General features: G+C 50.2%; 1 protein-coding gene across 5 annotated transcripts; it reads right to left on the bottom strand.

The window, feature by feature from the left end:
* Window positions 1-25,343, bottom strand: ANAPC5 (anaphase promoting complex subunit 5). Of its 5 annotated transcripts, none has more exons than XM_040987039.1 (17): window positions 25,020-25,343; window positions 23,113-23,192; window positions 22,236-22,345; window positions 20,950-21,139; window positions 19,881-19,947; window positions 17,229-17,330; window positions 16,130-16,320; window positions 11,340-11,421; window positions 10,661-10,750; window positions 9,057-9,199; window positions 7,889-8,024; window positions 4,984-5,058; window positions 4,371-4,492; window positions 3,882-3,989; window positions 3,653-3,800; window positions 820-958; window positions 1-426 (listed from the first exon to the last, which is right to left on the bottom strand). In XM_040987039.1, the coding sequence occupies exons 1-17, from the start codon at window positions 25,224-25,226 to the stop codon at window positions 215-217; spliced, it is 2,202 nt and encodes a 733-aa protein (XP_040842973.1). In that variant the 5' UTR covers window positions 25,227-25,343; the 3' UTR covers window positions 1-214. The 5 variants fall into 5 exon arrangements, with proteins under 5 accessions (XP_040842973.1, XP_040842972.1, XP_040842970.1 ...); XM_040987038.1 differs by having other exon boundaries at window positions 820-982; XM_040987036.1 differs by having other exon boundaries at window positions 820-982; window positions 9,057-9,214.
* Between the last annotated feature and the right edge of the window lie 703 nt (window positions 25,344-26,046).

The following is a 26,046-nucleotide window of genomic DNA, read 5'->3' on the forward strand; positions in this document are numbered from 1 at the left end:
TTAGCCAAACAGCCTTTCATTAACAAACCGATGATGTCCCATGTGGCCACAAGGAGCGAAGAGGAAGAACAAGACAAGTGTGTCCTCAGAGCCACAAGGCAGACTGGCCAGAGGCACTTTACCAGCGAGGCGGACATTGTGTCATCAGCACAGGAAGCGGAGGAGCAAGTTCCAGGTCTGACGCTCTGTGCGGCAGCCGGGCGGCACATCGGGGCTAGATGTGGTTGATCAAGGGCACGGCGTGAGAGGGCAGCTCCTGGTGCAGCTGCCGGAAGAGCATGGCACAGCGGTTCCTCTCCTGTGTCTTCCCCAGCGCGTGGTAAAGTCTGGCCTGGAGGTAGCAGACGTCCCTGATACGCTCCTTGCTGTCGACCTTGGCAAAATAGTTCTTGGCTTCGTTCAGGTTCTCGATGGCGGCCTCCAGAGCTGGGGAAGGGAGACGGCACCTACAGTTAAACCAACACTCCACCCCGTTCTCAAAACTTGGTACCTAAGTGTAGTTGCTCAACATTGTACTGGAAACTTCTGCATCCTTTCCTACTTGAGAGAGGAAAAGGAACCCACTAAAATGAGATTTTTACCAAGGACCTACTCCATGGGGTTAAAATAACCATTGGTTGACCCTCAACCCTCTGGTCAGGCAGAGAAGCAAAAACACAGTAAATGCTGAACCAAAGTTTAAAATACACCTTAAAATTAAAACCAAGCCAAACCATATGCCCTTGAACACTCAGAACCTCAATGCGTCCCCCAGCGTCATGTCCCTCCTCTCCAGGTCCTCGCTTCCCGCACACCCACCACTTCCACACAGCTCCCTACCTTCTGCTTTCTTCACTGGCTCGTAGGAACCTGCCGAAGCCACCTGGCACTTGGCCACGAGGAGCATGGCTCGGCCCTTGTCCAGGATGGCCCCGTCGGCCAGGATGGGCTCGATGGCCATGTGGAGGAGGGTCAGGGCCTGCTCCGGGATGCCGAGGAGGAGCTGAAAGAGAAACATGACAGCGCGCTGTGTGCTCCCAGGCACCACACTCCTAGAAAACAAGACCCACTGGGACGGAGCGGGGGGCGGGGCTACACCACACTGAGGAAAGGTTTCCACCTTGACAGAAAGGCACAGTGTGCACCTCCTGAGATGGAGATTCCGAGGGGAGAACCAGCTATGTCGGGGTTGCTGGGGGAGGACCAGGAAGACCACAATGAAAAAGGATAAAGAGAGTTAGGATGACATAGAAAAGAATCATGGAAAAATGAAGAAAACCTAAAAAGGGCAGGTGGTTAGCCTAGTGGATAAGATGCTAATTACAGAGCCCAGTGCAATGACTCTAATGGCTAATCCTCCCCCTCCATGCTCCTGGATCCCATATGGGCGCTGGTTCTAAACCCGGCTGCTCCACTTCCCATCCAGCTCCCTGCTTGTGGCCTGGAAAAGCAGTAGAGGACGGCTCAAAGCCTTGGGACCTTGCACTTGTGTGGGAGACCCAGAAGGGAGATTCTAGCTCCTGGCTTCAGTTCAGTTCAGCTCTGGCTGTTGCAGCCATTTGGGAAAAAAGACGTCAATTACCATGCCCATGTAAGAGCTGACATGCACTGAAGATCACACTTATGTTGCTGGCATCCCACACTGGAGTACCAGGATCGAGTCCCAGCTACTCTATTTTCAATCCAGCTTCTTGCTAACATGCCTGGGAAGGCAGGCAAAAATTGCTCAAGTGGGAGACCAGGATGCAGGTTCCTGGCTCTTGGCTTTGGCATGTGGCAAGCACTTGGAATAAACCAGCAGGTAGGCTCCGTCTGTCTCTTCCACAATGACATTCTACCTTTTAAATAAATGAATAAATTATCAAATATTTAAAAACAATGCTCATGTATGCCATTAGCTTGCTGGGTGCGGCCTGGCAGGTGGCGATAAGGACTGCAGTGACATGGTTCATGCTACTCCGGTCAGAGACCTGAATTCAATTCCCAGTTCTCAGCCTTGGGCCTGGCCCAGCTGCAGCCACTGACAGCTGTCAATCAACAGACCAGAGCATTTCTGTCTCTTAAATAAAAACAAAAGAACTGAAGATAGAAAATACAGGAAACAGGTCTCAAAAGTCCTTCCATGAATTAAACGTGCCAATAAGAGACAACGGCACAATGGACTTAGAAACTATCCGAACGTATCAACAAGACTCCGTTTAGACTAAAAGATACAAACAGGCAGAAAGTCAACAGAGAGAAAAATGCTCTATCCAAACAGCAGCCCAGAGAGAGCAGTAATGTTTACACTAACATTAAACAAAATGAAGTTTAAGTCAAAATTTGCTACAAAAAGGGCTGGCATGTGGCATAATGGGTTAAGCTACTGCCTACAATGCCAGGAATCCCATGGGTGCCAGCCTGTACACAACTTCCAATCCAGCTCCCTGCCAATGCACCTGGGAAAGCAGTGGCAACTGGCTCAAGGATGGGGGCCCAGCCACCTGTGTGGGAGAGTCGGAGTTTCAAGTAGCCAGTTTCAGCTTGGCCCAGATCTGGCGGGCATGGCCACCTGGGGAAAACACGTGCAGACAGAAGATCTCTCTCCTTCTCTTTCTCCGTCCCCCATAACTTGGCCTTTAAAATTTTTCTTTTAAATCTTTGAAAGCAATAACGGTTGAATAGGACAGTTCAAAATTCCACTTTTCAATAATGGATAGAAAAAACACACGTGACTAGCAAAGAAACAGAAAATGTCAATGACATTACACACGAACTAAACCTAACAGGTACATGCACGGGACCCAACAATATCAGAACACAAATTATTCCCAAGCGCACATGAGAATTTTCCAGGACAGAGGAACACATTAAACCACAAAATCATATCCAACAAAATACAAGAATGAATATGAATTATTTCTTTGACTACACCGAATGGAATTAAAAATCAGTGCCACAAGGAAATTGGAAAATTCACAACGTAAGCAAATCCAGGAACACAGACTTGAATAACCAGTGGGTCAAAGACAGCATTACGAGAGAAAGTGCTCTTGGGTGTCTAGACAGTGGCTGTGAGACTGACGGCCACAACGCTCTGCGGCACTGCAAACGTGCACTCTCGGGCAGCGGCTGACAAGCCTGTGCTTAGGGCTCTTCCACCCACACGAAGACCCGTGCAAACTGCGGATGGTGGCTTAACGCACTGCAACACTAGTCCCTAAAATAATATTTATATTTATCATGTAATAGCCAGTTCAGAGAGTCTCCGCTTTGGTTAATCAATTCCATCAGTGAGTTAAAGTTGCCTCATCCGTTCAGTGTTTACTGAAGGCCTGCATAGCAGGGCCCACTAGCTTCCATAGGACACGGTCCCCTCCTTCACAGCCTTCACTTGGAGCACAAAGAAAACACATCTGGCTTCCAGTGATTCCCCGGCTTGCTCAGTTCCTTGGTCACAAAGCTGCTCAGCTCAATTAAGCCACACTGTGTGCCAGGGTCCTGCCCGACGAGGCACATGCCGGTCCTGGACACAGCCCAGGATAGCCGAGACCCTGAGAGGCGGCACTCGCCACCATCCCAACAGCTCCCTGCCTTCCAGGAGGGCATGACCCTACAGACTGACTCTCGAGATTCTCCATCATCCTCTTCAAGATGGACTCTGTGTGTGTCCTCAAGACAGAGATCCCCTTACCTGGGCAAAAGCCAAGTTGAGCACTGTTTCAGAGGCCAGGTACTGCAGCCGGTATTCCTTGGAGAGGGCCAGGGCATGCAGGAGCAAGGGCATCGCGATGGTCGGGGAGGAGGAGCGCCAGTACAGGCCTGCCACCGACAGCAGCACGCTGGGCACAGGGGGTGGAGGAGAAATGGGCATGAGCATCTCCACGGGCACCTGGCGGCGGCACACGCGCACGAGTCCTTACCTAATCACCATCTCCGTGTTCTTGAGCTTCTCGCAGTGACTCAGCAGCTTCTGCAGCAGCTTGTGCGCCTCGGACATCTGGTTCTGAGCTTGCAACACGACTGCTTTCCTGTGACAGAACACACACACGCAAGGTCACACTGACGCTGCACATCCCTGAGCCTTAACCTTAGGTGAGCATTTCTGTCTCCTCAATCGACTGGCAACACCTTGGGGTTAAAGGCAGAGGAGACACATCAGGCGTAGTTTCCTTAGCATGTTTAGGAAGCATGCACGTGTGCAAGGAAAGCCTGGAATTCTAGGCATCTGGAATTCTGTGATTATCTTGGAGAAATCTATTTTGTTTAGTATTTATAATTTCCTACTTACTAAAATAAACAAGAAAAATATTTTTCCTAAGCTAAAGTAAACAAACACATGTAAGAACATAATGAAAGGACACTGGAATGTGGGTTGGCGGAGTCGGGCTGGAGCTTGCAGAGCTGCCTACCTGTACACACCCTCCATGCTGTTGAGAGCTGTGATCCCTGTCACGAGCGAGTCGGCCAGATGGTATTTGCCATCATTCATTGCTCTGTCAAACTGTATTTTCTGCTCACACAGCATCCATAACTAGTATGAGAAAAAGAACAAAATCACAAATGTTCACGCCGTTAGTTTGTGGAGATGCCCAAGTGTCTTTACAGTAAGTCACATATTCTTTATGAGGCTTATAAAAAAAAAGTTTAAAATATCTCAAGTACGTAAAAAACCATGGAGAATAAAAGCATAAATCCACACATGCCAGCCATCAAGTTCATCAACTCAAACATGGCTTTCTTCGTCCTGAGCGCTGACCGCTACTACTGAAGTCCTCTGTAGATCCCACTTCCCTCTTTGTTCAAAGTAAACAGGTGTTTATCATTCCTATTCATGCTTACAAAATATCATATATGTACCTATCCTTAAACAAATCATGTTTTCCACCATTGGGTAAGTTATGCCATCTCTGACAAAGTCCTTTGTGGCCAGAGAACTCAGCTGAGACACTAGCAACCCCACATTACGCTGCAGTAAAGCTGTTCTTTTTAGCAACAAACCCGGTGCCCGGCAGAGGAGCTGACCTGCGCATGCTGGGTGTTGGGGGGAAATCGCTCCTTCAGGTGCTTCAGCACTTCGGCAGCTGCAGCGAAACAACCCTGAAACACAGATGGGATTCAGTGCGCACACTGTGCCCGGGGTCCCCGCTGCTTCCCAGCAGGCCGCCGGCCACGATTCACCCACCACAGACCAGGGAACCTGCCATGCATTGTGCAGAGAGAGGTCAATTCAAAGGACCTTTTTTTTTTTCCAGTTTTTAATGAATTTTGTTCACTTTGAAAAATGATACATGTAACATGATTACTCTGAAAACAATCTGCAAAGTACATATAAAAAAGTGTTACTTTTCAACCTACTGAAGAAAATTACTAAAAAAAAATAAAATAAAAAAATATTACTGCTCATGTTTTAATACATATCTCCTTTTATGCACATAAATATTCCAAGATATACAATTATTTTTATAAATTATGATGCTATATATCATGTACTAGACTCTCAGCAAGAATTTTTGAAAAGATTTGTTTTTTTCTTTGAAAGGCAGAGTATCAGAGAGAGAGAGGGGAAAGAGAGAGATCCTCCATCTGCTGATTCTCTCCCTAGATGCCTGCAACAGCTGGATCTGGGCTGACCAGGCCGGATGTGGAGACCTGGATGGAGCTCCAGGCTCCCAGCTCCGGCCTGGCCCAGCCCTGGCTGTTGTGGCCATCTCATCTGGGAAGGAAATCAGATGGAAGGTTTCTGTCGTTTCTTTCAATCTGTGATTCTGCCTTTTAAGTAAATAGATAATCTTTTTTTTTTTTTTTAATTAGAAAGTCAGATTTATACAGAAGGAGAGAGAAAGATCTTCCATCTACTGGTTCACTCTCCAAATGGCCACAATGGCCAGGAGCTGAGCCAATCCGAAGCCAGGAGCCAGGAGCTTCTTCCGGGTCTCCCATGGAGGTGCAGGGTCCCAAGATCTTGGGACATCCTCTACTGCTTTCCCAGGTCACAGGCAGGAGCTGGATGGGAAGTGGGACAGCCAGGATATGCACTGATGCCCATATGGGATCCCAGTGTGTGCAAGGCGAGAACTTTAGGCACTAGACTACTACACTGGGCCCAATCAACTTCTTTAATTCCATTTTCTCACAGGCATTTTTGAAGTTCCCTAGATAACGCTGGTCTCAGGAGGAACAATTCTACTTCAAAAACCCTCCAGGCCACACTTCCAACAGGTGGTCTGTGTGGCCTGCTCATTTGATGTCAAGTTGTTGCGGGTGTCCCAGGAGGATCCCACTAGACACCCTACTCACGGTGCACCAAACACTCCATGAGCCATGGTGGCAGGTAAGGAAAAGCTGTGACGCTAAATAAAGTTCTAGAGACCGGTGCTGAGGAGCCTAAAGGACAGCAAGCAGCAAGTCGGCCTGCTGTTCTGACAAGCAGAAGCTTGGGTGGCACTTAGTGGGCATGGGAAACAAGCAGCTAACCGAGTGCAAGGGGAACCCACCAACCAAAAGCCACCCACTCCCTCCACTTACACAACTACCTAAAAGAGTTAATGGGGCCAGGGCCCAGCACTGTGGCCTAGAAGCTAAAGCCCTCGCCTTGAACATGCCAGGATCCCATATGGGCACTGGTTCAAATCCCCGCAGCCCCACTTCCCATCCAGTTCCCTTCTTGTGGCCCGGGAAAGCAGTTGAGGACGGCCCAAAGACTTGGGATCCTGGGCCTGTGCAGGAGACCTGGAGGAAGTTCCTGGCTCCTGGCTCCGGATCGGCACAGCACTGGCTGTTGCAGTCACTTCGGGAGTGAATCATCGGACGGAAGATCTTCCTCTTTGTCTCTCCTCCTCTCTGTATATCCTACTTTGTAATAAAAATAAATAAATCTTTAAAAAAAAATTATTTATTTGGGGCCAGCACTGTGGCAGAGCCAGAAAAGCCACGACCTGCAATACTAGCAAACCAAAAGGTGCCAGATCAACTCCCAGCTGCTCCAGCTCCCTGCTAATGCATCAGGGAAAGGCGGGGGGAACGACCCGCTCACGTGGGAGCCCTGGCTTTGGCCTGGCCCTTGTGGCCACTAAGAGTTGAACCACTGGATCAAAGATTTCGTCACTCTCTTTCAATGAACAATAATAAACACATGAATCTTTACCAAAAAAAAAAAAAAAAAAAGTCGTAAAATGCTAAACTATGTTCATTCAAGAAAACTATTTCTCTATTTTGAAAAGGGAGGGAGGCAACAAGCCAGGTATCTTTTGGTGACATGGTAAGGAACACTGACTGTTATGATGCAATCTAACAAGCACAGGAACCACAAAAAGGCCACAAGAAAACAGAGTCATCACCCATCCCCGCTTCCAAACACAACATGGACTCCCAGTGAAACTGCTGGACACGTGTAGACAATGGGACGCTGGCCTGTCTGACACTGTCCGGCATGTCGGGGCACACTTAGAAGCCGGGAGGAGCCTGGCACTCTGTCCAGGCCTTCCCCTTTGGAGGCAGGGTCCAACCATTTGGGCCAGCAGGGAGCTTGATCTGGAGCAGTTGGGACTTGAACTGATGCCCCTATCAGTTACCAGAATTACAAGCAGCGGATTAACTTGCTGTGCCACAACACCAGCCCTAATCGTGCTACTTCAAAATACAGCTTTCCTGGCTCTCTTCTCCTTAAAAGACATTTCTGGGTAAGATCAAAGTGTGCAGTGCTTGGCTATATGTGATTGCCTTTCTTGGGCATCCACCAGTCGCGGCCTGGAGACCTGTCTCTGATGCTCACTGGAGACGGAAGAAGCCCACACATGGCTGACTTGACAGGTGCAGTGCCCCTGCCGTGGGGGGAGGGTGTCACTCTTCAGCCACTTGTAGTCAACCAGACCCAGGCAGAGCAGGCCCAGTGCCGTTCACAAGCACGAGGCCTGGCCAGCCGCCTTACCTGTTCCGCGTGTAGCTCTGCAAGGTGGCAGAGTGCCACGGCAAAGGACTCGGTGTTGTTTTGCTGCACGCCAGAATTCACCGACTCCAGGCTGTTCATGCTTAGCAACATCTGAGCTTGCTGCAGGGCCATGGTGCTGGGTGACGAGAGGGAACAGGAGTCTCCCTCAGGCAGGAGCCGCTGGCTGTCCCGCAGCCACGCCCTCCTGCTAACTTCAGTGGAAACGCACGGAAATCGACCCCTCTGCAGGCTTTGGCTTTGCGGAAGCAGCTGCTTCCCAAAGCCAGCTCTCGCCCTGACGACAGGGAGAGGGGAAAAGCCCAGGTGTGCAGCCCCGAGGAATCAGGAAGTGGTTATGACACGACCGGAGCGCCATGCTTCCAGACGCCCACCCCGCCCGCCCCCGCCCGCTCCCCTTGCAGTCACAGCGTGTTAGTTAAGTTTTCACGGGCAAATTCAGACCCGATGCCATCCTGGCACCGACTGCTCTGGCAATGAATGCAAGCAGTGGCCAGTGTCTGCAGCTGTTTCAGAGCACACCGTGCCAAAAAATTATCTGAAATACAAAAACAAGACCGGTAAAATAGGCACTTCCTTTCATCACTGAATTCCTAGAAAGTGGGGTGTCTAGGGAGGCACGAGGCAGCGGCAGGCTCCAGGGTTCAGTTCTGGTTCAGAAGTTTGCTCCCACGCTCAAGGTGGCTAACTGGACATATTGCAGAGAAAATACCTTGCTCAACCAGACAGCAACAGTGGGGTACAGGGGGTGCTTGGCATGGGCACCTGGACCACACCTCCTGCACACAGGAAGAGGGGTCCTTGTCCCGGAGCTGAGGGGCAGGGCGTGGGAGCCGTAAGACCTCAAGTGCCAGTGCTGAGATGTGCTCAGGATCATAGGCAGGTCAGACACATGAACCAGAAACGAGATCACCCTCAGACACTTCACGGGACAGCTGGGAGGAGCAAACCAAAATGTGCGTGTGACTGGGAACTGCCAGGTCCAGGCAGAATACAGAATGTGTTCATAACACAAAGCATTTGCTTGGATGCCCGCCTGAACTTGAACGAGGGGCAGTCCTTGCATCTGACGTCCCACAGAGCCGACTTTCCCGGTGCCTGCTCAGGGCCGCAGGTCCCCGCGCGGCCCCGCTGGGGCCTGGGGACTCACCTGCGCCCGTACAGCCTCCAGATGGCCGTTTTCTGGGCTATGCTGATGTCGATGAGCTCCGACAGGCTGTGCTTCCAGTGCAGGAGGTCGGAGGCCTTGAGGGCATCCATCAGCTTGTTGGCCGTCTTCCCGGCGAAAGCTCTCTGTTGAACAAGGGACTGTATTCCCAGGGAGGCGAGGTACTAAGGGGACAGATATACCCACGACCCAAGATAGAGATTACATGACAGAATTTGTTTTGCTCTTCAGAAATGTGGTGGATTTCACATTTCAGCACATGCACAAGTGACTACTTAAAAGGAAGGGACCTACAACCTGACCTTAACCCTGACCCTCTAGGGCTAAAACAGAAGCAGAGGGCGCGTGGGAAAGCGCCAGAGCTCTGGCGCCAGGGGGACCTAGACTCCAACACTGCCTCTGCTACTTACTGTGCGACTTAGGGCCAGTCCCTCAGCTTCTTAGCTAAGCCTCAGCTCCCCCACCTGAATAATGGGCATCAAACCTATCATAAAGAAGGGGCGAAACGATATATGTCAGACAGTGCTGGGCACAGCGTGGGACAGCAGACCAAAAAGGACACCCATCGTGACCAACACAGCCTCTTTTGCTTGGCGGTCGTTCAGGACGACAGCAGAAAGCCAAGTCGGCTTCCACACACTTCAGCAGTCTATCCGTTACTTTCAAGGAGCCGGTTTTGTCATTATGCTAATTCTGCATGGGCAAGCTTCCTTTCCCAGAAGTGAATCACACGGACAAGCTACACCTTTAAAAGGCATCACGCAGGACATGTTTCAAGAAGTTGTGGAAAATGAAATGGTAAGTGGACTGTGGTGCAGGAGTTTTGTTCTAAATCTATGCACCGTTTTCTCATCATACACATCTCTTCCCGAACTTTCTGAAGACCTCCTCACGTTGAGACCTTCCCTGAAGCCTGCAGACTCGTGACAGACGGTGCGAGCCACGCCCCTGTCTGCGGCCCGGTGGTCACCACGTCCATGGGTAATGAGGACTGTACCTCGGGTCCTCCTCTGCCGTTCAGAACAAGGACTGACACATCTCTCTGTCAGGTTTCCTGGCATGTCACTAACTGTTTAAAACAAGGATCAGCAAACTGGTCCTTTCGAGAGCCACTTGGTCTTGCAGGCCATGCTGCTTCCTGACGCACGTTCCTGCAGGCTGCTGCTTCTGCCCATCACTTAAAATGCAGAACCCATTCTTGGGCTGGCGGCCACACGTGCGCAGGCAGCAGACCGCACGTGCCTGTGCGGGGTCAAGTTTGCCAATCCCCGGTTTAAACACCAGCCTTTCTTACCACCTCTGAGAGCAGGTATGTGCTGGGTTAGTGTGGCTCAGTAAGCTAAAGAAAGATCTGTTATCCAGTTGGTAAATGGAGCATCCACAGACGTTATTAGGGTAAAGGGAGCAGAGAGAAACCTTCTGAGCAGGGTCAAGTGGTTTCATTAGTAATTAAATCCAGTGAGACACCAGGAGTGAACGCACATGGAGGCGCCCGCTCTCCGGCTAGCACTGGTCAGGACAGAGGCGGGGGAGAAGAGAGGCTCAGCGCCATGGACTCAACAATCTCACAGAAAGGCCAGCCTTACCGGTAACCCAAAATGCACTGCCTTCTTCACCGAGTGCTCCAGCAGGACATAGCTATCGGCTCTCTTCTGCCCCAGCACATAGAGCCAGCTCTGGCGAGAGACAATCACCAAAGGGCGTCATAACGGTGGCAGTGCCTCCATGCTCCAGCCAATGTCAGCGTGGCCCAAAGGAGGGACTAAGGGCAAAATACATCCTCTCAGACACTCTTTCACCAGGTAGGACCCTCCGTGAGACCTGCCCAACACAGGGGACTAGACTGAAATAAACGCGCCCTGGGCCTGCTTGGCCTGTGCAGGCCGTGCCTGGCAGGTGTCCATGGCACAGCAGACGCGCCACAGGAGAGTCTCGGGTGACGGTCGGGTGACACATTTCTCTGATCTACTTGGACTGATGACCGTGCTTCCCAGGGCACTGTACGCAGCACACACCGGGCTGTTCATGACAAAGTCAGGAGATTTTGTGGCCTTTTCTAAAGGCAAGTTAAACATTTGTAAAGAATTGTCCCAAAGCAGAAGAGACATAATGAATTAAGATCTAAGATCCAATAAATCAGGGTTGTCCTTTCTGGTTTCCTGGTATGCCTTCGCTGCGAAGGCCCTTAGACCCCGCTGTGCAAGAGGCCTCCAAAGGCCAACTCAACCCACGAGGAAAGCTCCCAAGCCCAGGGGACGGCCTCACCAAACAGTGCTGGAGACACACGTGGTCGTTGGACTCCTGGGCAATCCTAATTGCCTCCTGCAGGGCGAGCTCTGCCTGTTGACTAACGACAGACTAAACATTAATATCCCATCAACAATCACAAAGAAGCAAACGCACGGGCGGCGGAGGCCGCGGGGACACACTTCTGAGGCTGTCGCTACGTGGGGCTCATGCTCTCAGAGCTGGGCTGCAGGGGAGACAGGACAAGCCCTTCCTAAGCCGAACCGCTATTGCAAGGGGCAGAAGCAGGCCTTGGTCTGTGCTCCTAAATGTTTATTCTGGTTGTTGTTGCTAAGGAGAGGGATAAAAAGATCTAAGCTGTTCATTTCATTCCCCATGGATTAGCTGTTTTCTGCATGTTTTTGTTTGTTTGTTTGTTTTTAACCTGTATCACTTTTTCAAAACTGGTCTTAAAAAGTATTTTGGAGCCTGGCATGATAGCCTAGTGGCTAGAGTTCTAGCCTTGCAAGCCCAGAATCCCACATCGGTACCAGTTTGTGCTCCGGCTGCTCCATTTCCCTCTCAGCTCCCTGCTTGTGACCTGGGAAAGCAATCGATGACAGTCCAAAGCTTGAGATCCTGCACCTGCATGGGAGACCCAGAAGAAGCTCCTGCCTCCTGGGTTCGGATCAGCTCAGCTCCAGCCGTTGCGGCCACTTGGGGAGTGAACTATCAGATGGACGATCTTTCTCTCTCTACTCCTCTGTATACTTTCCAATAAAAATAAAAAGCTTTAAAAAATTATTTTGAAGATTCCCATTCTGAATTTTTTTTCCAGATCATGTGGTTCCACCTCTGATTTTAACTTAGCATCATTGATCTCTCATTTCTGAAAATACCCACCAAAATACTGCCTGTACCCCAAGCGGCACTGTTTACATACACACTCTTGGGTGTAACTCTCCATCACGTTGGGTAAATTTTATATTTCATCAACTTGGTTATAATTCTCTAGATGATACAGGCTATGTCTTAAATTTTGGATTGCTCAACAGCAAGTTGCAGCACAGAAATTTTACACATGCTGGGTCACAGGGTTAGTGTTGTGGCACAGCGTGTGAAGTCACAGCCTATAATGCCGGCATCCCAAATGGGAACTCGTTCAAATCCGGCCACTCTACTTCCACGCCAGCTCCCTGATAGTATGCCTGGGAAAGCAGCAGAGGATGGCCATGTCCCTGCCCGTCCCCCAGACAGAGTTCTAAGGCCTTGGCTTTGGCCGGGCCAAGTCCAGGCCACTGTGGCCATCTGAAGAGTGAGCCAGTGGAGGGAAACCGCCTCTCCCTCTCTCAGTAACTGCCTTTCAAATAAATATATTTGAAAAGGGGTGAGGCATCACTGAGACCAGAAATTTCTGAGTGTCACCCAGAAACTAGACCCGTTTTTAACTGTTTTCTATTTCTTTCACTTCTGTATTCATGTTGAGAGTCAAGCCACGCGCTAGACCGAAGCGCTTGAGGGCAGGGAGCACTTCCTCAGAGAGCCTTCGCAAGCATCAGCTCATTTCACTTGATGAACATTTGACAGCCAATGGTAATTCCTAGGCTAGACTCCTAGCTTGCTAAAATCAGGCCAAAGAGATTTGGGGAGCACTGTAGATGCAGTCTGCTGAAACGGGACTAAGCAGACTACAGTCTTCCAGGCAGGAAGACAAGGCAGGTCACCAAGACAGGGTCCCCAGGGGAACATCAGTCCCTATCACTGCTATTGAGATAAAAGCCTTCTGTGACAGGACAACAAACGGGTAATGCCATCTGAAGTGGATTACAGGCCAGTGTTTCAACTGCCAGAGCAAAGACTGGCACCGTGACGTAGCTAGACAATGCCTCTGTCCGTGACTAGCATCCCATGTGGGTGCCAGCTCATGTCCTGGCTGCTCCACTTCCAACCCTACCCCCTGCTAATGGTTTAAAATCAACCACTTATTAGACCATCTGCATCTGGAGAAGCAGGGGAAACGGACCAAACACGTGGGCCTCTGCTACCCACATGGACAACCAAGGTGGGACTCCATGCTTTGGGCTCCAGGCTGGCCCAATCCTGGACACTGGAGTCATTTTCAGAGTAAACCAGCAGATCGAAGAAGATCTCTCCGTCTCTCCCTCTTTCTGTAACTCTGCCTTCCAAATAAATTAATCATAGAAAAAAAAAAAAAAAAGCAGAAAGGCCTGTAGCCTCCATACAATGGCTTCTGTCACTCAGGGCAGGTCTAGGGCAAAGTCCTCAGTCGGCCTATGCAAACCCAAACACGGGGCCCTGCCGCCCGCAGCTCTGACCTCACTCTGCCTCTGCCCGCTTCCAGGACTCCAGCCCCACCAGCAGCTCACTGTCAGGGCACCTTTGCAGCTCAGTCCTTAGCTGCCTCCCATTTCTTAAAGAGCAGAGCCCAGGAGGGAGGCTGGCCTGCTACCTGACATCTGCAGACCTGGGGAGACGCTGTCTGTGTCCCACGCTGCCATCCCTCACCCTCACCCCTGCCTGTCTCACTGCCTGACATGCGAGAGTCACACCGGCGTGCAGCCCTGCTCACCGTCTCTCTCTCCCACTGGCACCTCCACAATAGGGTTTCTTCTCTTGTTCTACAACACTCTATCGCTCAACATCTACAACAATGGCAAGTACACATGAGGCGTTCAACAGACAGTGTCAATATTTTAAAGAATTCTCCACTGTCCTTTTGGCTTCAGGTGCCTGGACCTGAGTCAGCCAGGAATTAGCTAGAACACCCACCTCTCCCCGCCTGCGTTCCAGGCCACCAGCTGTCTACCCGGGGACAGTACTATAAACACAGAAACGACGGGCATCTGGGCACTGCAGAAGTTTCCAAACAGGGCAGTTATTTCTTAACATGGAAGCAGGCTACTGCTGATTACAGAGGACAATGTTATTAGCTAAGAGTACAAAAAAAAAAAAAAGAAACACACTAATCAAGAATTTTTTTTTATAGCTAAGCAGAAAAAGTTAGCCACCACCACAGAACAGAGTCGGGGGTACTCTGAGCAGCAGCAGGTGCAACCTCTGGTCTGTGACACTGCTGTCCCGCTGAGCACTCGGCCAGCATCTCTCCGACAGACGCCTTCCCTCTGCTCTGCCCTCCGCCTCAGCTCACCAGCACTCGGTCCTCTCCATCAGTCCACACCCTTTTCATGTGAACCTGAATGAAAGTATCAACTACAAGCCTTCCCCCAGCAGTTATTGGGCCTGGATTCGAATGTCTCAACATGCTGAGCCAGTGACCCACAGACAAGCTATGGCTCGTCTACAGCCCTTCTAAAATCTGACTATCAGAAAATACAAGTCACTAGGTACTGCCTGGCCCACAGAGCAAGAAAATCTCATATAAACTTCAGACAGGGTACTTTCCTTAGTACTACGGCAACCCAAGATGTGTATGGAACAGATGTGCTGGGGCAGGCCCCAGGCCCAAGGGCTGAGCTGGGCCGGGGCTCCTGGCAGCAATGGCCTTCACACATGGACACAGGGGGGTCCCATGACTCGGGCAGTGGGCTTCTTGTTACCAACGAGGAGACCTACCACCATGTTCCCAGCTCTGGAAGGGCCCCGCGCCATCGATCTGGGGAGTGAACCACTGGATGGAAGCTCCTTCTCTCACTGTCTGCCTCTCCAACAACAAACAAACGGTATACACACAGATGTTTATTTTGGTGCCAAAAAAATGTCTGATACCCATGCACAGGATGGCTATTCAGACAGTTCACAGAAGATGCATACTATGTAGAACCTAGGCATAGGTTTCAAAAAATGTCATGTAAAAAAAATCTCATTTTTTAAATCTATGTTTCAATTATTTATTTCCATTTTTATGGAAAAGGTAAGAAGGCAGACATTTGTCTACTGGCTCATTCTCCAACTGCCTGCCACGGTGGGCTGGGTCAGACCAAAACTAGAAGACAGCAACTCGGTCTGGCTCCTCCACGCCAGCAGCAGGGACCCACCCACTTGCCATCACCTTCCGTCTGTTGGGGTACCCATTGTGTAGGAAACCAGAATCTGGAAATGGAGCTGGAACTCAAACGTAGGCAGTCCTGTATGGGATGTACTCCCTCAAGTGTCCTAAGCATTGTGCCACATGCCCACTCCAATTCCATTTTCCATGGACTTTTGAAAAATAGCCTCCTGGGCCCACCTCCTCTAATCTGCTATGCCCACCGGCAAAAAGCCATGGGAGGAGGGTGGAGACACGGACACTCTGAAATGAGTACTTTGCGGTCTCTCACCTTTAGGCACATTACTACATTGTTTACGAAACATCCTGCTGATTCCAAAGTCCTTTTTCAATCTACCTGCTTAACAAGTAATAACTTCTCACTTACCCTTCTTTACTAATTAAAAACACAGGATTGTCTAGCAACAAAATAAGCCAATGTTGTCTCACTGAGCTCCACCGGTAACATCAAAAGCAAAACTTCATCTTATAAACGCACAACTTCTTTTTGTCTGTGAAATACTACAAATAGCTTTTGCATTCCCAGTATCATCACCTCCCAAACATCCTTTTGGGGCTCTCTGGCCTAATGAGCCGATTTCCTGTCATTCAGCCCTGCACCAAGACAGCAATGCAAAACAGTGACACCAGGGGGCAGCCTACTCAGGTAGATTAACTGGTTCCCTCTGGGAAAGTTACTGAGGGTTGCAAGAGAAGGGTCTCCTTATTCTTCCTTTTTCAACATGACTTTACAAAAGGCATCTCAGTCAGGGGCAGAGCTAGTGTCCTCCACACGCGCATCGAGGCACACCCGAGAACTTACTAGTGGCCAAAGCGGCAGTGCAGGGCAGCCAGGTTGAGAGCGGCGTATCTCAGGCTCCGGCCGTAGCCCTCCTCGCCGTTGCTCTTGCCCTCGGCCCCGGTGAGAATCAGGCGGTCGAAGTAGTGCAGGAGGCTATGCGTGGAGCTGAAGACGTCCTGGACGCGCAGGTTGTTTAGATAGCTGAGGTAATGCTAGGGCCAAAGACAAGACAGCGCTATTCTGAGGGCTGCACTCCCCCAGAGCCAAGGCTAGCAGTCCTGGTATCTGTACACATCCCCTAAAAAGGAGGTGGTCGGGGCTGGGTTCACCTTTTCCCTACAGGCAGAAGGTGGGTTCGAGTCTAAAGTGCAAACAGGCCCCTTAGTGTCCATGTCCACTGTGCACCCCGGGTGTTGGGCAAGGGTCCCCTCATTCAGGATTCGGGGAACACGTCCAAGTACAAATCCAAAGCCTTTACAACACAGTGAGGATACTGCTGGTTTATTATTTCACAGTAATAAATATTAATATAAGTTAACTATTTTCCTTTACTTTGCTGAATCAAAGCTGCATCTTAACGGGCAGATTCCAGGTGACACAAAGAAACACCATCAAAAAGGGAAAAGAAGGACCCGGCGCAATAGCCTAGCAACTGAAGTCCTCGACTTACACGCACCAGGATCCCATATCAGGGCCTGTTTTAATCCCAATAGCTTCCCATCCAGCTCCCTGTGGCCTGGGAAAGCAGTCGAGGATGGCCCGAAGCCTTGGGATCCTGCACCTGTGTGGCAGACCCTGAAGAAGCTCCTGGCTCCCGGCTTCAGATCAGCTCAACTTCAGTCATTGCGGGTGCTTGGGGAGTTAATCATCAGACAAAAGAGCTTCCTCTCTGTCTCTCCTCCTCTGTATATCTGACTTTCCAATAAAAAAAAAGAGAGAGAGAGAGAGACATTTTTCAACCTCCCATGCGAGGTTCAGATGGGGAGAGAATAAAGGGAAACGCGACCAGAACCCTCGGGGAGAGTGCGCAGCCTCTGCTGTCTGCACTGAGGGGCCACACACGGCGGGGGGAGCGGGGGGCAGACCAGGCCAGCCTGGCCCAGCGCTGGGGGGCACTCACCGCCTCCGCAAAGTCAGGATTGAACTTGAGTAAGTTGTTCAGCTCCTTCTGCAGCGAAGCTGGGGTGAGGGCTTTGGTCTCATCATTCTTGAGCAGAGAAGCCTGCAATGGAATATGGACAACTGTTACCGAAAGTGGTCAGTGGACACATAGATACATGTGCTTCAAAAACGTCACAGAAAACTGAGAATTAAAGCCTAAGATCTTTTTGTGCAAAAAAAAAAAAAAAAAACACAAACTCACCTGAAATCCGCACATACAAAAGGCCTTCAAGGGCCTAGCATGATAGCCTAGAGGCTAAATACTCACCCTGGTACACACCAGCATCCCAAATGGGCACTGGTTCATATCCCAGCTACTCCACTTCCCATCCAGCCCCGTGCTTATTGTCTAGGAAAGCAGTGAAGGACGGCCCAAAGCCTTGGGACCCTGCTCCCATGTGGGAGGCCTGGAAGAAGCTCCTGGCTCCTGGCTTCAGATCAGCTCAGCTCCAGGCCTTGCAGCCATTTGAGGAGTGAATTAAGATCTTTCTCTCTGTTTCTGTCCTCTCTCTGTTAAATATAATGCATGAATTTTCAAAATATTTTGTACCAAAATAAACGTATCTTGAAGTCTGTTTTCCCATGAGCTCTGAGAGTGTCCTTGACTCTCTTCCCTGGAGAGTGCCTCTCGGCACCCCGGGCTCTGTCCCCTGCTAAGCACGTTTCACTCCAATATGACATAGAGTAATATCAATTCCTAATTTCATTTTAATGCATTATATCACTATAGAAAGTTCCAAGTGTAAAGTAAAGACAGATGTTTCTGCATCCTCACCCCTGGCAGTACCACCCTGGTGGCAGTACCACCGTCGGCACTTGTCCGTAGGGTATGACTGTGTACCCGTTTACGTGTGGCTACGTGTGAACACGCAAGATCAGAATCTATAATTTCACTTCCTTTTCTTCTCACTCAATACTATAAAATTTGTCTCACAAGTCTTTAAAACAGCTTCTAAAGCAAAAGTATTAACCCTTTCTGTCAAATTTATTCCAAATATTTTTTTTCTATTTCCTTGTCTACCTTTTAATTTGGTGAGAGCTTGTTCTGACGTGTGACATAAAGTTTTCTTCCACAGCTTTAATGTTTGGAAAGTCATTCCCCACCCAGACAGTGTGTAAAAGTTAATATGTAGTTCTCTCCGTCTAATTATGGTTTTAAGTACTTACATTTAACCCTTTCATCTGCCTGTAATGTGCTGAGGTGTGAGGGTGACCAGAGAGCACCCCTCCCTGGGCCCCCTTCCACAGGTGACCAGCTGAGCAGTGCCGCAGGGCGCTCCCTGCACGGGTGACCCACCTAGCAGACGGCCTTGTCATGTCCCGGACACTAACCTGCAGGGGTTGACTTCATAACTCTGAAACAAATAAAGTCGGGCTCGGCGTGATAGCATAGCGGTTAAACTCCTCACCTTGAACACACGGGAATCCCATATGGTCACCAGTTCTAATCCCAGCGGCTCCGGTTCCCATCCAGCCCCCTGCTTGTAGCCTGGGAAAGCAGTCAAGGACGGCCCAAAGCCTTGGGACCCTGCACCCACGTGGGAGATCTGGAGGAGGCTCCTGACTTCAGATCGGCTCAGCTCTGGCCGGTGTGGCCGCTTGGGGAGTGAGCCATTGGACTGAAGATCTTCCTCTCTGCCTCTCCTTCACTTTGTATATCTGACTTAGCAATAAAAATAAATAAATCTTTAAAAATCAATAAATACATAAAGTCACAGTTACAGAGAATGAAAGATTGCCCATCTGCTGGTTCACTCCCCAGATGGCTGCCACTATCAGGGCTGGGCCAGGCCGAAGCCAGGAGCCAGGAGCCTCCTCCAGGAAGCAGCCATCCTGTTCTGCTTTCCCCCACGCACACCAGCAGGCAGCTGGGTCAGAAGCGGAGCAGCCAGGGCTTGAGGTGGTGCTCACAGGGGATGTTGGCATTGCAAACTGCAGCTTAATCCCTTATACCACCACAGTGGTCTCATCCCATCACTTTTATCTTAACTTTACATATTTATACAAAAATGAACCTAGTAAGAAAAGTTAAGGAATGCTAGAAAAGTAGAACAGAAAGTAAAATTCTGTACTGAAAATAACATAGGAAAAAAATATTCATTTTATGTCATCAGGAAAATGAAAAAAAAAAAAAAAAAAATGGCCCTAAAACAGAAACAGGACATGTACGGAGCAAAGCACACTGTTGCTCAATCCACTGGGTCACGTCACCGATGTCCACGGGACGGGACCAGGCCAAAGCCGGGAGCCTTAACTGCGGGGAGACCCAGCACCTGCAGCCTCGCTGCGTGCACTGACAGGCAGCTGGGTCAGGAGCACACTGGGGCTCCCACTATGTACTCTGACCTGGTATCGGGGCATCCTCATGATGACCTAATGACAGCACTAAACCCCCACCCCTCCAGCTGGCCTGGCACACGCTGTGAGAAGGGCGCAGCTTGTCCGAGGAGCAAACACCTGCGGTGACGGGGAGGGGCACGGCCACACCTGCGCTGCTGGTGAGGATGAGAGGCACTAGACCGAGAGGCGACGCCGAGTCCTTGGCCGTCTACAAGGGGACAGCCCGTGCTGGGACACAGAACGGCACATGACAAACACAGAATTCACCTACCTGTTGAGAAAGAAAAAATTCTGCCTGCTTCTGAGATAGAGGTCCACTGCAAGCTTCCTCCTCTTCTCTAAGAAAAACAAAAACAGTGAAGAGTTACACAAGAATGAACCCAGTCAGGTTTATTATATATACTTTCTTACCAGGGTGCTCAAAACTAAAATTAATTCTCTCTTCGCAAACAGGCACCCTTCAAAAATGACTTCAAAAATGGAAGTATCCTTGTTCTGCAAGCTGCCAGGCTTCTGAGAAACAGAGATCCACCTCCTACCCTGAACAAGACACACTGCGGACTCCTCGTTTCCAGCACAAGTTAGTAGAACACTTCGTTCCAGGGCTTGAATCTTCACATCATGTAACCGGCTACATCGGGATAATCCGAAATGTTCCCCTGACCACTTGTTCCACCAGCTGACTCCTCTCCACAGACAAAATGAGAGTAACACTTAATCCTGATCATGTCTTTCTGGCTTATGCCCCTTGTAATTAAATACATATAATTTTTTTTTATTTTAAAAGTAGTGTCAAGATTATACATATATGGTCAAATGATTTTTGACAAAGGTACCATGATCACTTATTCAATGAGAAAAAAACAGTCATTTCAAAAAAAATGGAGCCAGATAAAGTAGAAGATCCACATACAAAAGAACGAAGCTGGGGCCCAGCGCAGTAGCCTCGTGTCTAACGTCCTCACCTTACATGCACCAGGAAGCCATATGGGCACCAGCTCACATCCCGGCTGCTCCACTCCCCAACCAGCTCCCTACTTGTGGTCTGGGAAAGCAGAGCACAACCCAAAAGCTTGGGACCCTGCACCCGCATGGGAGACAAGGAAGAAGCTACAGACTTAGATCAGCTCAGCTCTGGCCATTGCAACCACTTGGGGAGTGAATCATTGGGTAGCATAGCTCTGTCTCTCATTCTCTATAAATCTGCCTGTCGGATAAAAATAAATATATCTTTTCAAAAACAATCTTTCTCTCTGTAAATCTGCCTTTCCAATAAAAGTAAATAAATCTTAAAACAAAAAAAAGTCCCAAAAGGATACCACCCATTAAACCCAAGTCACCTCACAGACACATCAAGATCTTCTTTCTCCATTTTTCTTTCTCCGTCCTCTCGGGTCAGTTCCATATCTGTGTCCTCCACTGCCTTTCTCTCCGCGCTGTGGAAATACTGCTGAAGGGCGGTGTAGAGCTTATACACTTGACTGAAGGACAGCTTGCTATAGGCCAAAATCATGTGACGCAGAAACAAGCCTGCGGAGAAGTAGCAGCGAGGCCGAGGGTGAGCGCAGGCGGGCCAAGTCTGCCCCTGCAAGAATCCTGAGACTCCTGCAGGGGCTGTGCCCACCTTCTGGAATGTTCTTCTGCCATCCTTCCCAAACCCAGACTCTACTCAGGGCTGGGGCCTGCCAATCCCCCTGCACCACCTCTAGCCCTCACTGCCTGTCTTCTCTTCACGGCTCTTGACCCTGACACGACCTCCCATATTTGCTTCCCGCTTTCCATCTGAGCCCTGCACTGCATAACCTCCGTAGGACGGGACACGTCTACCGTGAACATGCAAGGCCTGGCAGCCAGCAGATCCACACACTGAATGACATAAAAAATACCATGCAAAAATTAATAAAAAGAGCCAGAGGGACGGAAGGAGTGTGGAAAGGCATGAAGCAAGCATCATGGATGTGCTCATACTTCCCTTCCCTCTCTCCCTCAGGTGGGCTGCTGGCCCTCCCCGCAAGCTGGATAACGCAGGCATAAGATCCAGCGGACGGTGAGAAGCACCCTGGGCCCGCACCCTGACGCTGATTGGTGTGAGCATAACACAAGGTGTTTTTTGACAAGCAAGTGATTTTAATATGGAGCACATCAGCAACGTAATACACACAAACCACACACCCAACATCGCCGCCCTGCCAGCCGTACGCCAGAGTAACGACGGATGGCACTCAGCTGCCCATGCTAACAGAGACGTGTCGTTCCTCTTAGAAGAGTTCCAGGGCCTGGCAGAGTAGCCTAGTGGCTAAATCTTCATCCTGTAACCACCAGGATTCCATATAGTACCAGTTCATATCCCTGCTGCTCCACTTCCCATCTAGCTCCCTGCTTGTTGCCTGGGAAAGCAGTTGAGGACGGCTCAAAGCCTTGGGACCCTGCACCCGTGTGGGAGATCTGGAGAAGAAGCTCCTGGCTCCTGGTATCAGACTGGCTCAACTCCTACTGTTGCAGCCACTTGGGGAGTAAAACGGCAGACAGAAGATCTTTCTCTTTGTCTATCCTTCTCTCCGTAATTCTAACTTTCCAATAAAAATAAACCTTTTTTTTTTTTTTTTTCCAAAAAAGAGTTCCTTACCTACGACACTTGTTTTGTGAACTTCTGGCTCAGTTCCAGAAAAAGAATCCGAAAGGTCATCGAAAAATTGTTCCATATCCTTCAATTCACCTTCAGCCATCAGTTTGATTCTAAAGGAGAAAATTCAGGTGTACAGTCTTAGATCTTTGACTATTTCCCCATATACATTGCCTGTTCCTGAATTCTAAGTCTGTTGTAAAGGTGATTTGTGGTGGTAAATAAAACAAAGTTAATAATCCTTATTTTTGAAAAGGATCATTGCTGTTTTCTTGATCATAAAATCTGTCAAAGTTTCAAATCAGGCACTAACAATGGAATTTCTTAAAAATACCTAGAAAAGACCTACAGACAGCAATAAATTTGGGAGGGGGAACTAGAAAATAGTAGGGACAGTGCAATGGCTCAATTGGCTCATCCTCCTGAAGTGCCAGCATCTTGTGAGGGCAGAGGTTCATGTCCCGGCTGCTCCACTTCCCATCCAGCTCCCTGCTTGTGGCCTGGGAAAGCAGCTGAGGACAGCCCAGAGCCTTGGGACCCTGCACCCATGTGGGAAACCTAGAAGAGGCTCCTGGCTCCTGGCTTCAGATCAGCTCAGCTCTGGGTGTTGCAGCCACTTGGGGAGTGAACCAATGGATTGGAAAATCTGTCTCCTCTCTGTATATTTACCTTTCCTGTAAATCTAAATAAATCTTTTTTTAAAAAAAAAAATTATTAAACAAAGTATGCTTAACATCATCCACTTTTCAAAATAAACAGTACTACTGGGGGGAAAAAAAAACCCTAGCACAGCAGGACGCAGATCTTTGCAGCACGCCACATTGCCTCACGTTGCTCACCACTGACAGCCTTCTCACACACAGAGGAGGCGGCGGCTTACCTGATCTGCACTGAATTTGCCAGCTGAGGACAGCAGTCTTCAATTAACTTATAGAGTTTGGACAACGTGATATCTGGGCCCTGAATAAAAGACAAACAGAAAAATTACTTGTAAATCTTAAGGAGTTAGAGACTAACATTGAACAACCAGCCAGCATATGTATCGATGCTTTGCTCTACACGGGAAAGCTCTAGTCTGTTTTACTAACTATATTGTGGCCGTAATACTTCACATTTGCATACCACTTTCATTGAGTAAATGTATCTCAAATGGTGAGACCACACAGGACTGACTGATTGACAGACCAAGCTCCCGCCTTCCTTCTGAGTCAGACCAACCAACCTCCTAGCCCTGCTTGCCTCCAGCAGGAAGAGTATGAGGACAGCGCAAGAATGTTCTCCCTCGTCTGTGACAAGGATGGAGACCCTGTAAAGTGCTCTGTAAACTGACACCACCAGACAAGCGTGAGGGACAAACCGTTTGCAACTTCAGTTAACAGGAGGATTTCAATGAGGCTGCAGTTCAAAACCAAACCATGTTGAGGAGGCCACCTGACCTAATGGTTAAAGCTCACAGTAGGGTCTGGTGCGATGGCTCAACTTGTTCATGTCCCAGCTGCTCTACTTCCCATCCAGTTCCTTGCTTGTGGCCTAGGAAAGATTGGAGGACAGCCCAAAGCCTTGGGACCCTGCACCTGCGTGGGAGACCAGGAAGAAGCTCCTGGCTTCAGATTAGCTCAGCTTTGGCCATTGTTGCAATTTTGGGAGTGAACCAGCGGATGTGAGATTTTTCCCTGTGTCTTTCTCTCTGTCGACATGAATGAGCTCAAGCTTGCTGAAAGGAGTAAGCTGTACATAGCATTTACACAAAGAATTCACAGAGAGATCCTTATGCACCTAGCAAGGTCCACTCCAACACTGGTCCTTGGTGGCTCAATGAATCCCTGGAACAATCACCTCTGAGATGGAAGGTGACTGCTGGCTGAGTAGCACAATCTTTCACTCGGTCAACGTTTGCATTATTTCCAATTTTTATAAGGAGCCTTTGTTGCTGAACGGTCAAACGCTAAGCAAAGGTCTGGCTGGAATGTTATCAGGCCAGCTCTAGGCATACTTGAATGAAAACTGTATCAGGAGAATCCCAGCCAGCAAAGACCAACCTAGGTCAACAGAAGAGAGAAAAAGACTTCCATCCCGGGGTTAACATTACGGTGTGGCAAGCCAAGCGCCTGCGTGCAGTGTCAGCATCCAATACTGGAGAGGCAGTTCGAGTCCCAGCTGCTGGTAAGGCCCAGAACTGACCAGTGCCGGACACAGGAAGTCCCGTTGTACAGAGAAAGGCGAGACCCACTGGCTTAAAGAATTGGTCCAAGCGGCAGCTGCTGAGCCACGAAGCTGGGACTCAGGTCTGCAAACACAACTTCTGTGAGACCCTTATCAGGGCCCATGATCAACCTCACATGGTGATCACCACCGAGAAAGGCTCTCCAGCTCCGAGGACAACGTGAAGCCTCGATGGACAGAAGTCCTGAACACACAACTGTGCACTAACCACTCAACCCGTACACACTGCCACCAGGCAGGGGCCTGCCAAGAACTGCGTCAGTGGACGCTGCTGTGAGGGGCTGGCTGGCTGCATTTCTCACTTTCCTCCAAAGCTGAAGAGGACCTGCTGCACCCCGGGTTCCCCGTCCCAGGACAGTGGGACCAGCCCCTCGCTGCACCCCGGGTTCCCCGCCCCAGGACAGTGGGACCAGCCCCTCGCTGCACCCCGGGTTCCCCGCCCCAGGACAGTGGGACCAGCCCCTCGCTGCACCCCGGGCTCCCAGCATCCCGCAGGCAGTGTTTCCGGAACCCCGCTGCACCCCGGCCCCCCGGCCCCGGCAGGGGCCCCGTCAGGTCGTTCACCTGCAGCAGCGGCAGCAGCAGCTGGTTCAGCCGCCGCCGCTCCAGCAGGCTGATGGCGTCCTCGCCCGCATGGCTCATCTCGCTCAGCAGCACCAGCACCCCGATCTTATAGGGCGTTACCCAGTCCTTGATGCCAAACACGCTGGCGTGCACCACACCTTGGTTCATCATTGAGCTATAGTAGAGGCCTTCGTGGACGCTGGCCATGGCGGGACCGCCAGGCGCAGCGCCCACCGTCGCCTCAGAACATCTTGCGGGTCGCCCAATATCCCATCGATCCGTCCGTCCGCCCTGCGAGCCCGGGAAATTGGCACCCTCGCGCGCCGACCACCCGCCGGCCAATCGGAAAAGGGTCCTTGGAGCACGTGGGCGGGTTCGACCAATAGTAGCGCCCAGGAGCGAGAAGACGGGCGGGGCGAACGCTGTGCGCTAGAAAACTGAGTCCCTACAGAAACTCTTGCCGAACAAGAACGGGTTCCCCCAACGACGTGGCCGGTGACCCTGTAACCCGGAGAATCTATGCTTGGAACCGGAGGCTTCGTTTGTACACATTTAATTTGAAAAAAAAAAAAAAAAAATCAGATCGAACTTTAAAATAGTTGTGTTTAAAAGCCGTGTGGTTGGGACCGGCGCCGCGGCGTAACACGTTAAGCTTCCGCCTGCGGAGTGCACATCCTTTGTGGATCTTGGTTCGAGTCCCGATTGTTCCAGTTCCAGTCCAACTCCCTGCTCGTGGCCTGGGAGGATGACCTACGTCCTGGAGCAACTGCAGCTACAATGGGAGACCGGGAAGATGCTCCTCCTAGCTTCAGGGCCGCTTGCATCAAAGCCTGGAAGGAATCATGCTATTGATTCTAGAACATTCTCATCACCCCCCCCCCCAAGAACCCTGGGCCCCATGGGCAGTTACTGCCCATCCTCCCACCCCATACCAGCCGATCTGTGGATCCACTGCTCCGCACGCTCCCTGGGAAAGGGGCTCCGTGGGGTGACTTCATGAGGTTCCCCCACGCGTGTCTCTGGGTCA

This window comes from Ochotona curzoniae, unplaced genomic scaffold (genome assembly GCF_017591425.1).
Source record: "Ochotona curzoniae isolate NIBS_2020 unplaced genomic scaffold, NIBS_Ocur_1.0 contig_46, whole genome shotgun sequence".
Taxonomy (NCBI): Eukaryota; Metazoa; Chordata; class Mammalia; order Lagomorpha; family Ochotonidae; genus Ochotona; species Ochotona curzoniae.

Bases quoted from the DNA above. Each gene is read 5' to 3' on its own strand.
- ANAPC5 (XM_040987035.1), bottom strand. From the start codon at position 25,226: ATGGCCAGCGTCCACGAAGGCCTCTACTATAGCTCAATGATGAACCAA. The intron at 22,346-23,112 runs GTAAGCCGCCGC...TTTCTCCTTTAG, and splicing joins GCAAATTCAGTGCAGATCAG to AATCAAACTGATGGCTGAAG. The intron at 3,990-4,370 runs GTAGGCAGCTCT...GTTCTGTCACAG, and splicing joins AGCATGGAGGGTGTGTACAG to GAAAGCAGTCGTGTTGCAAG.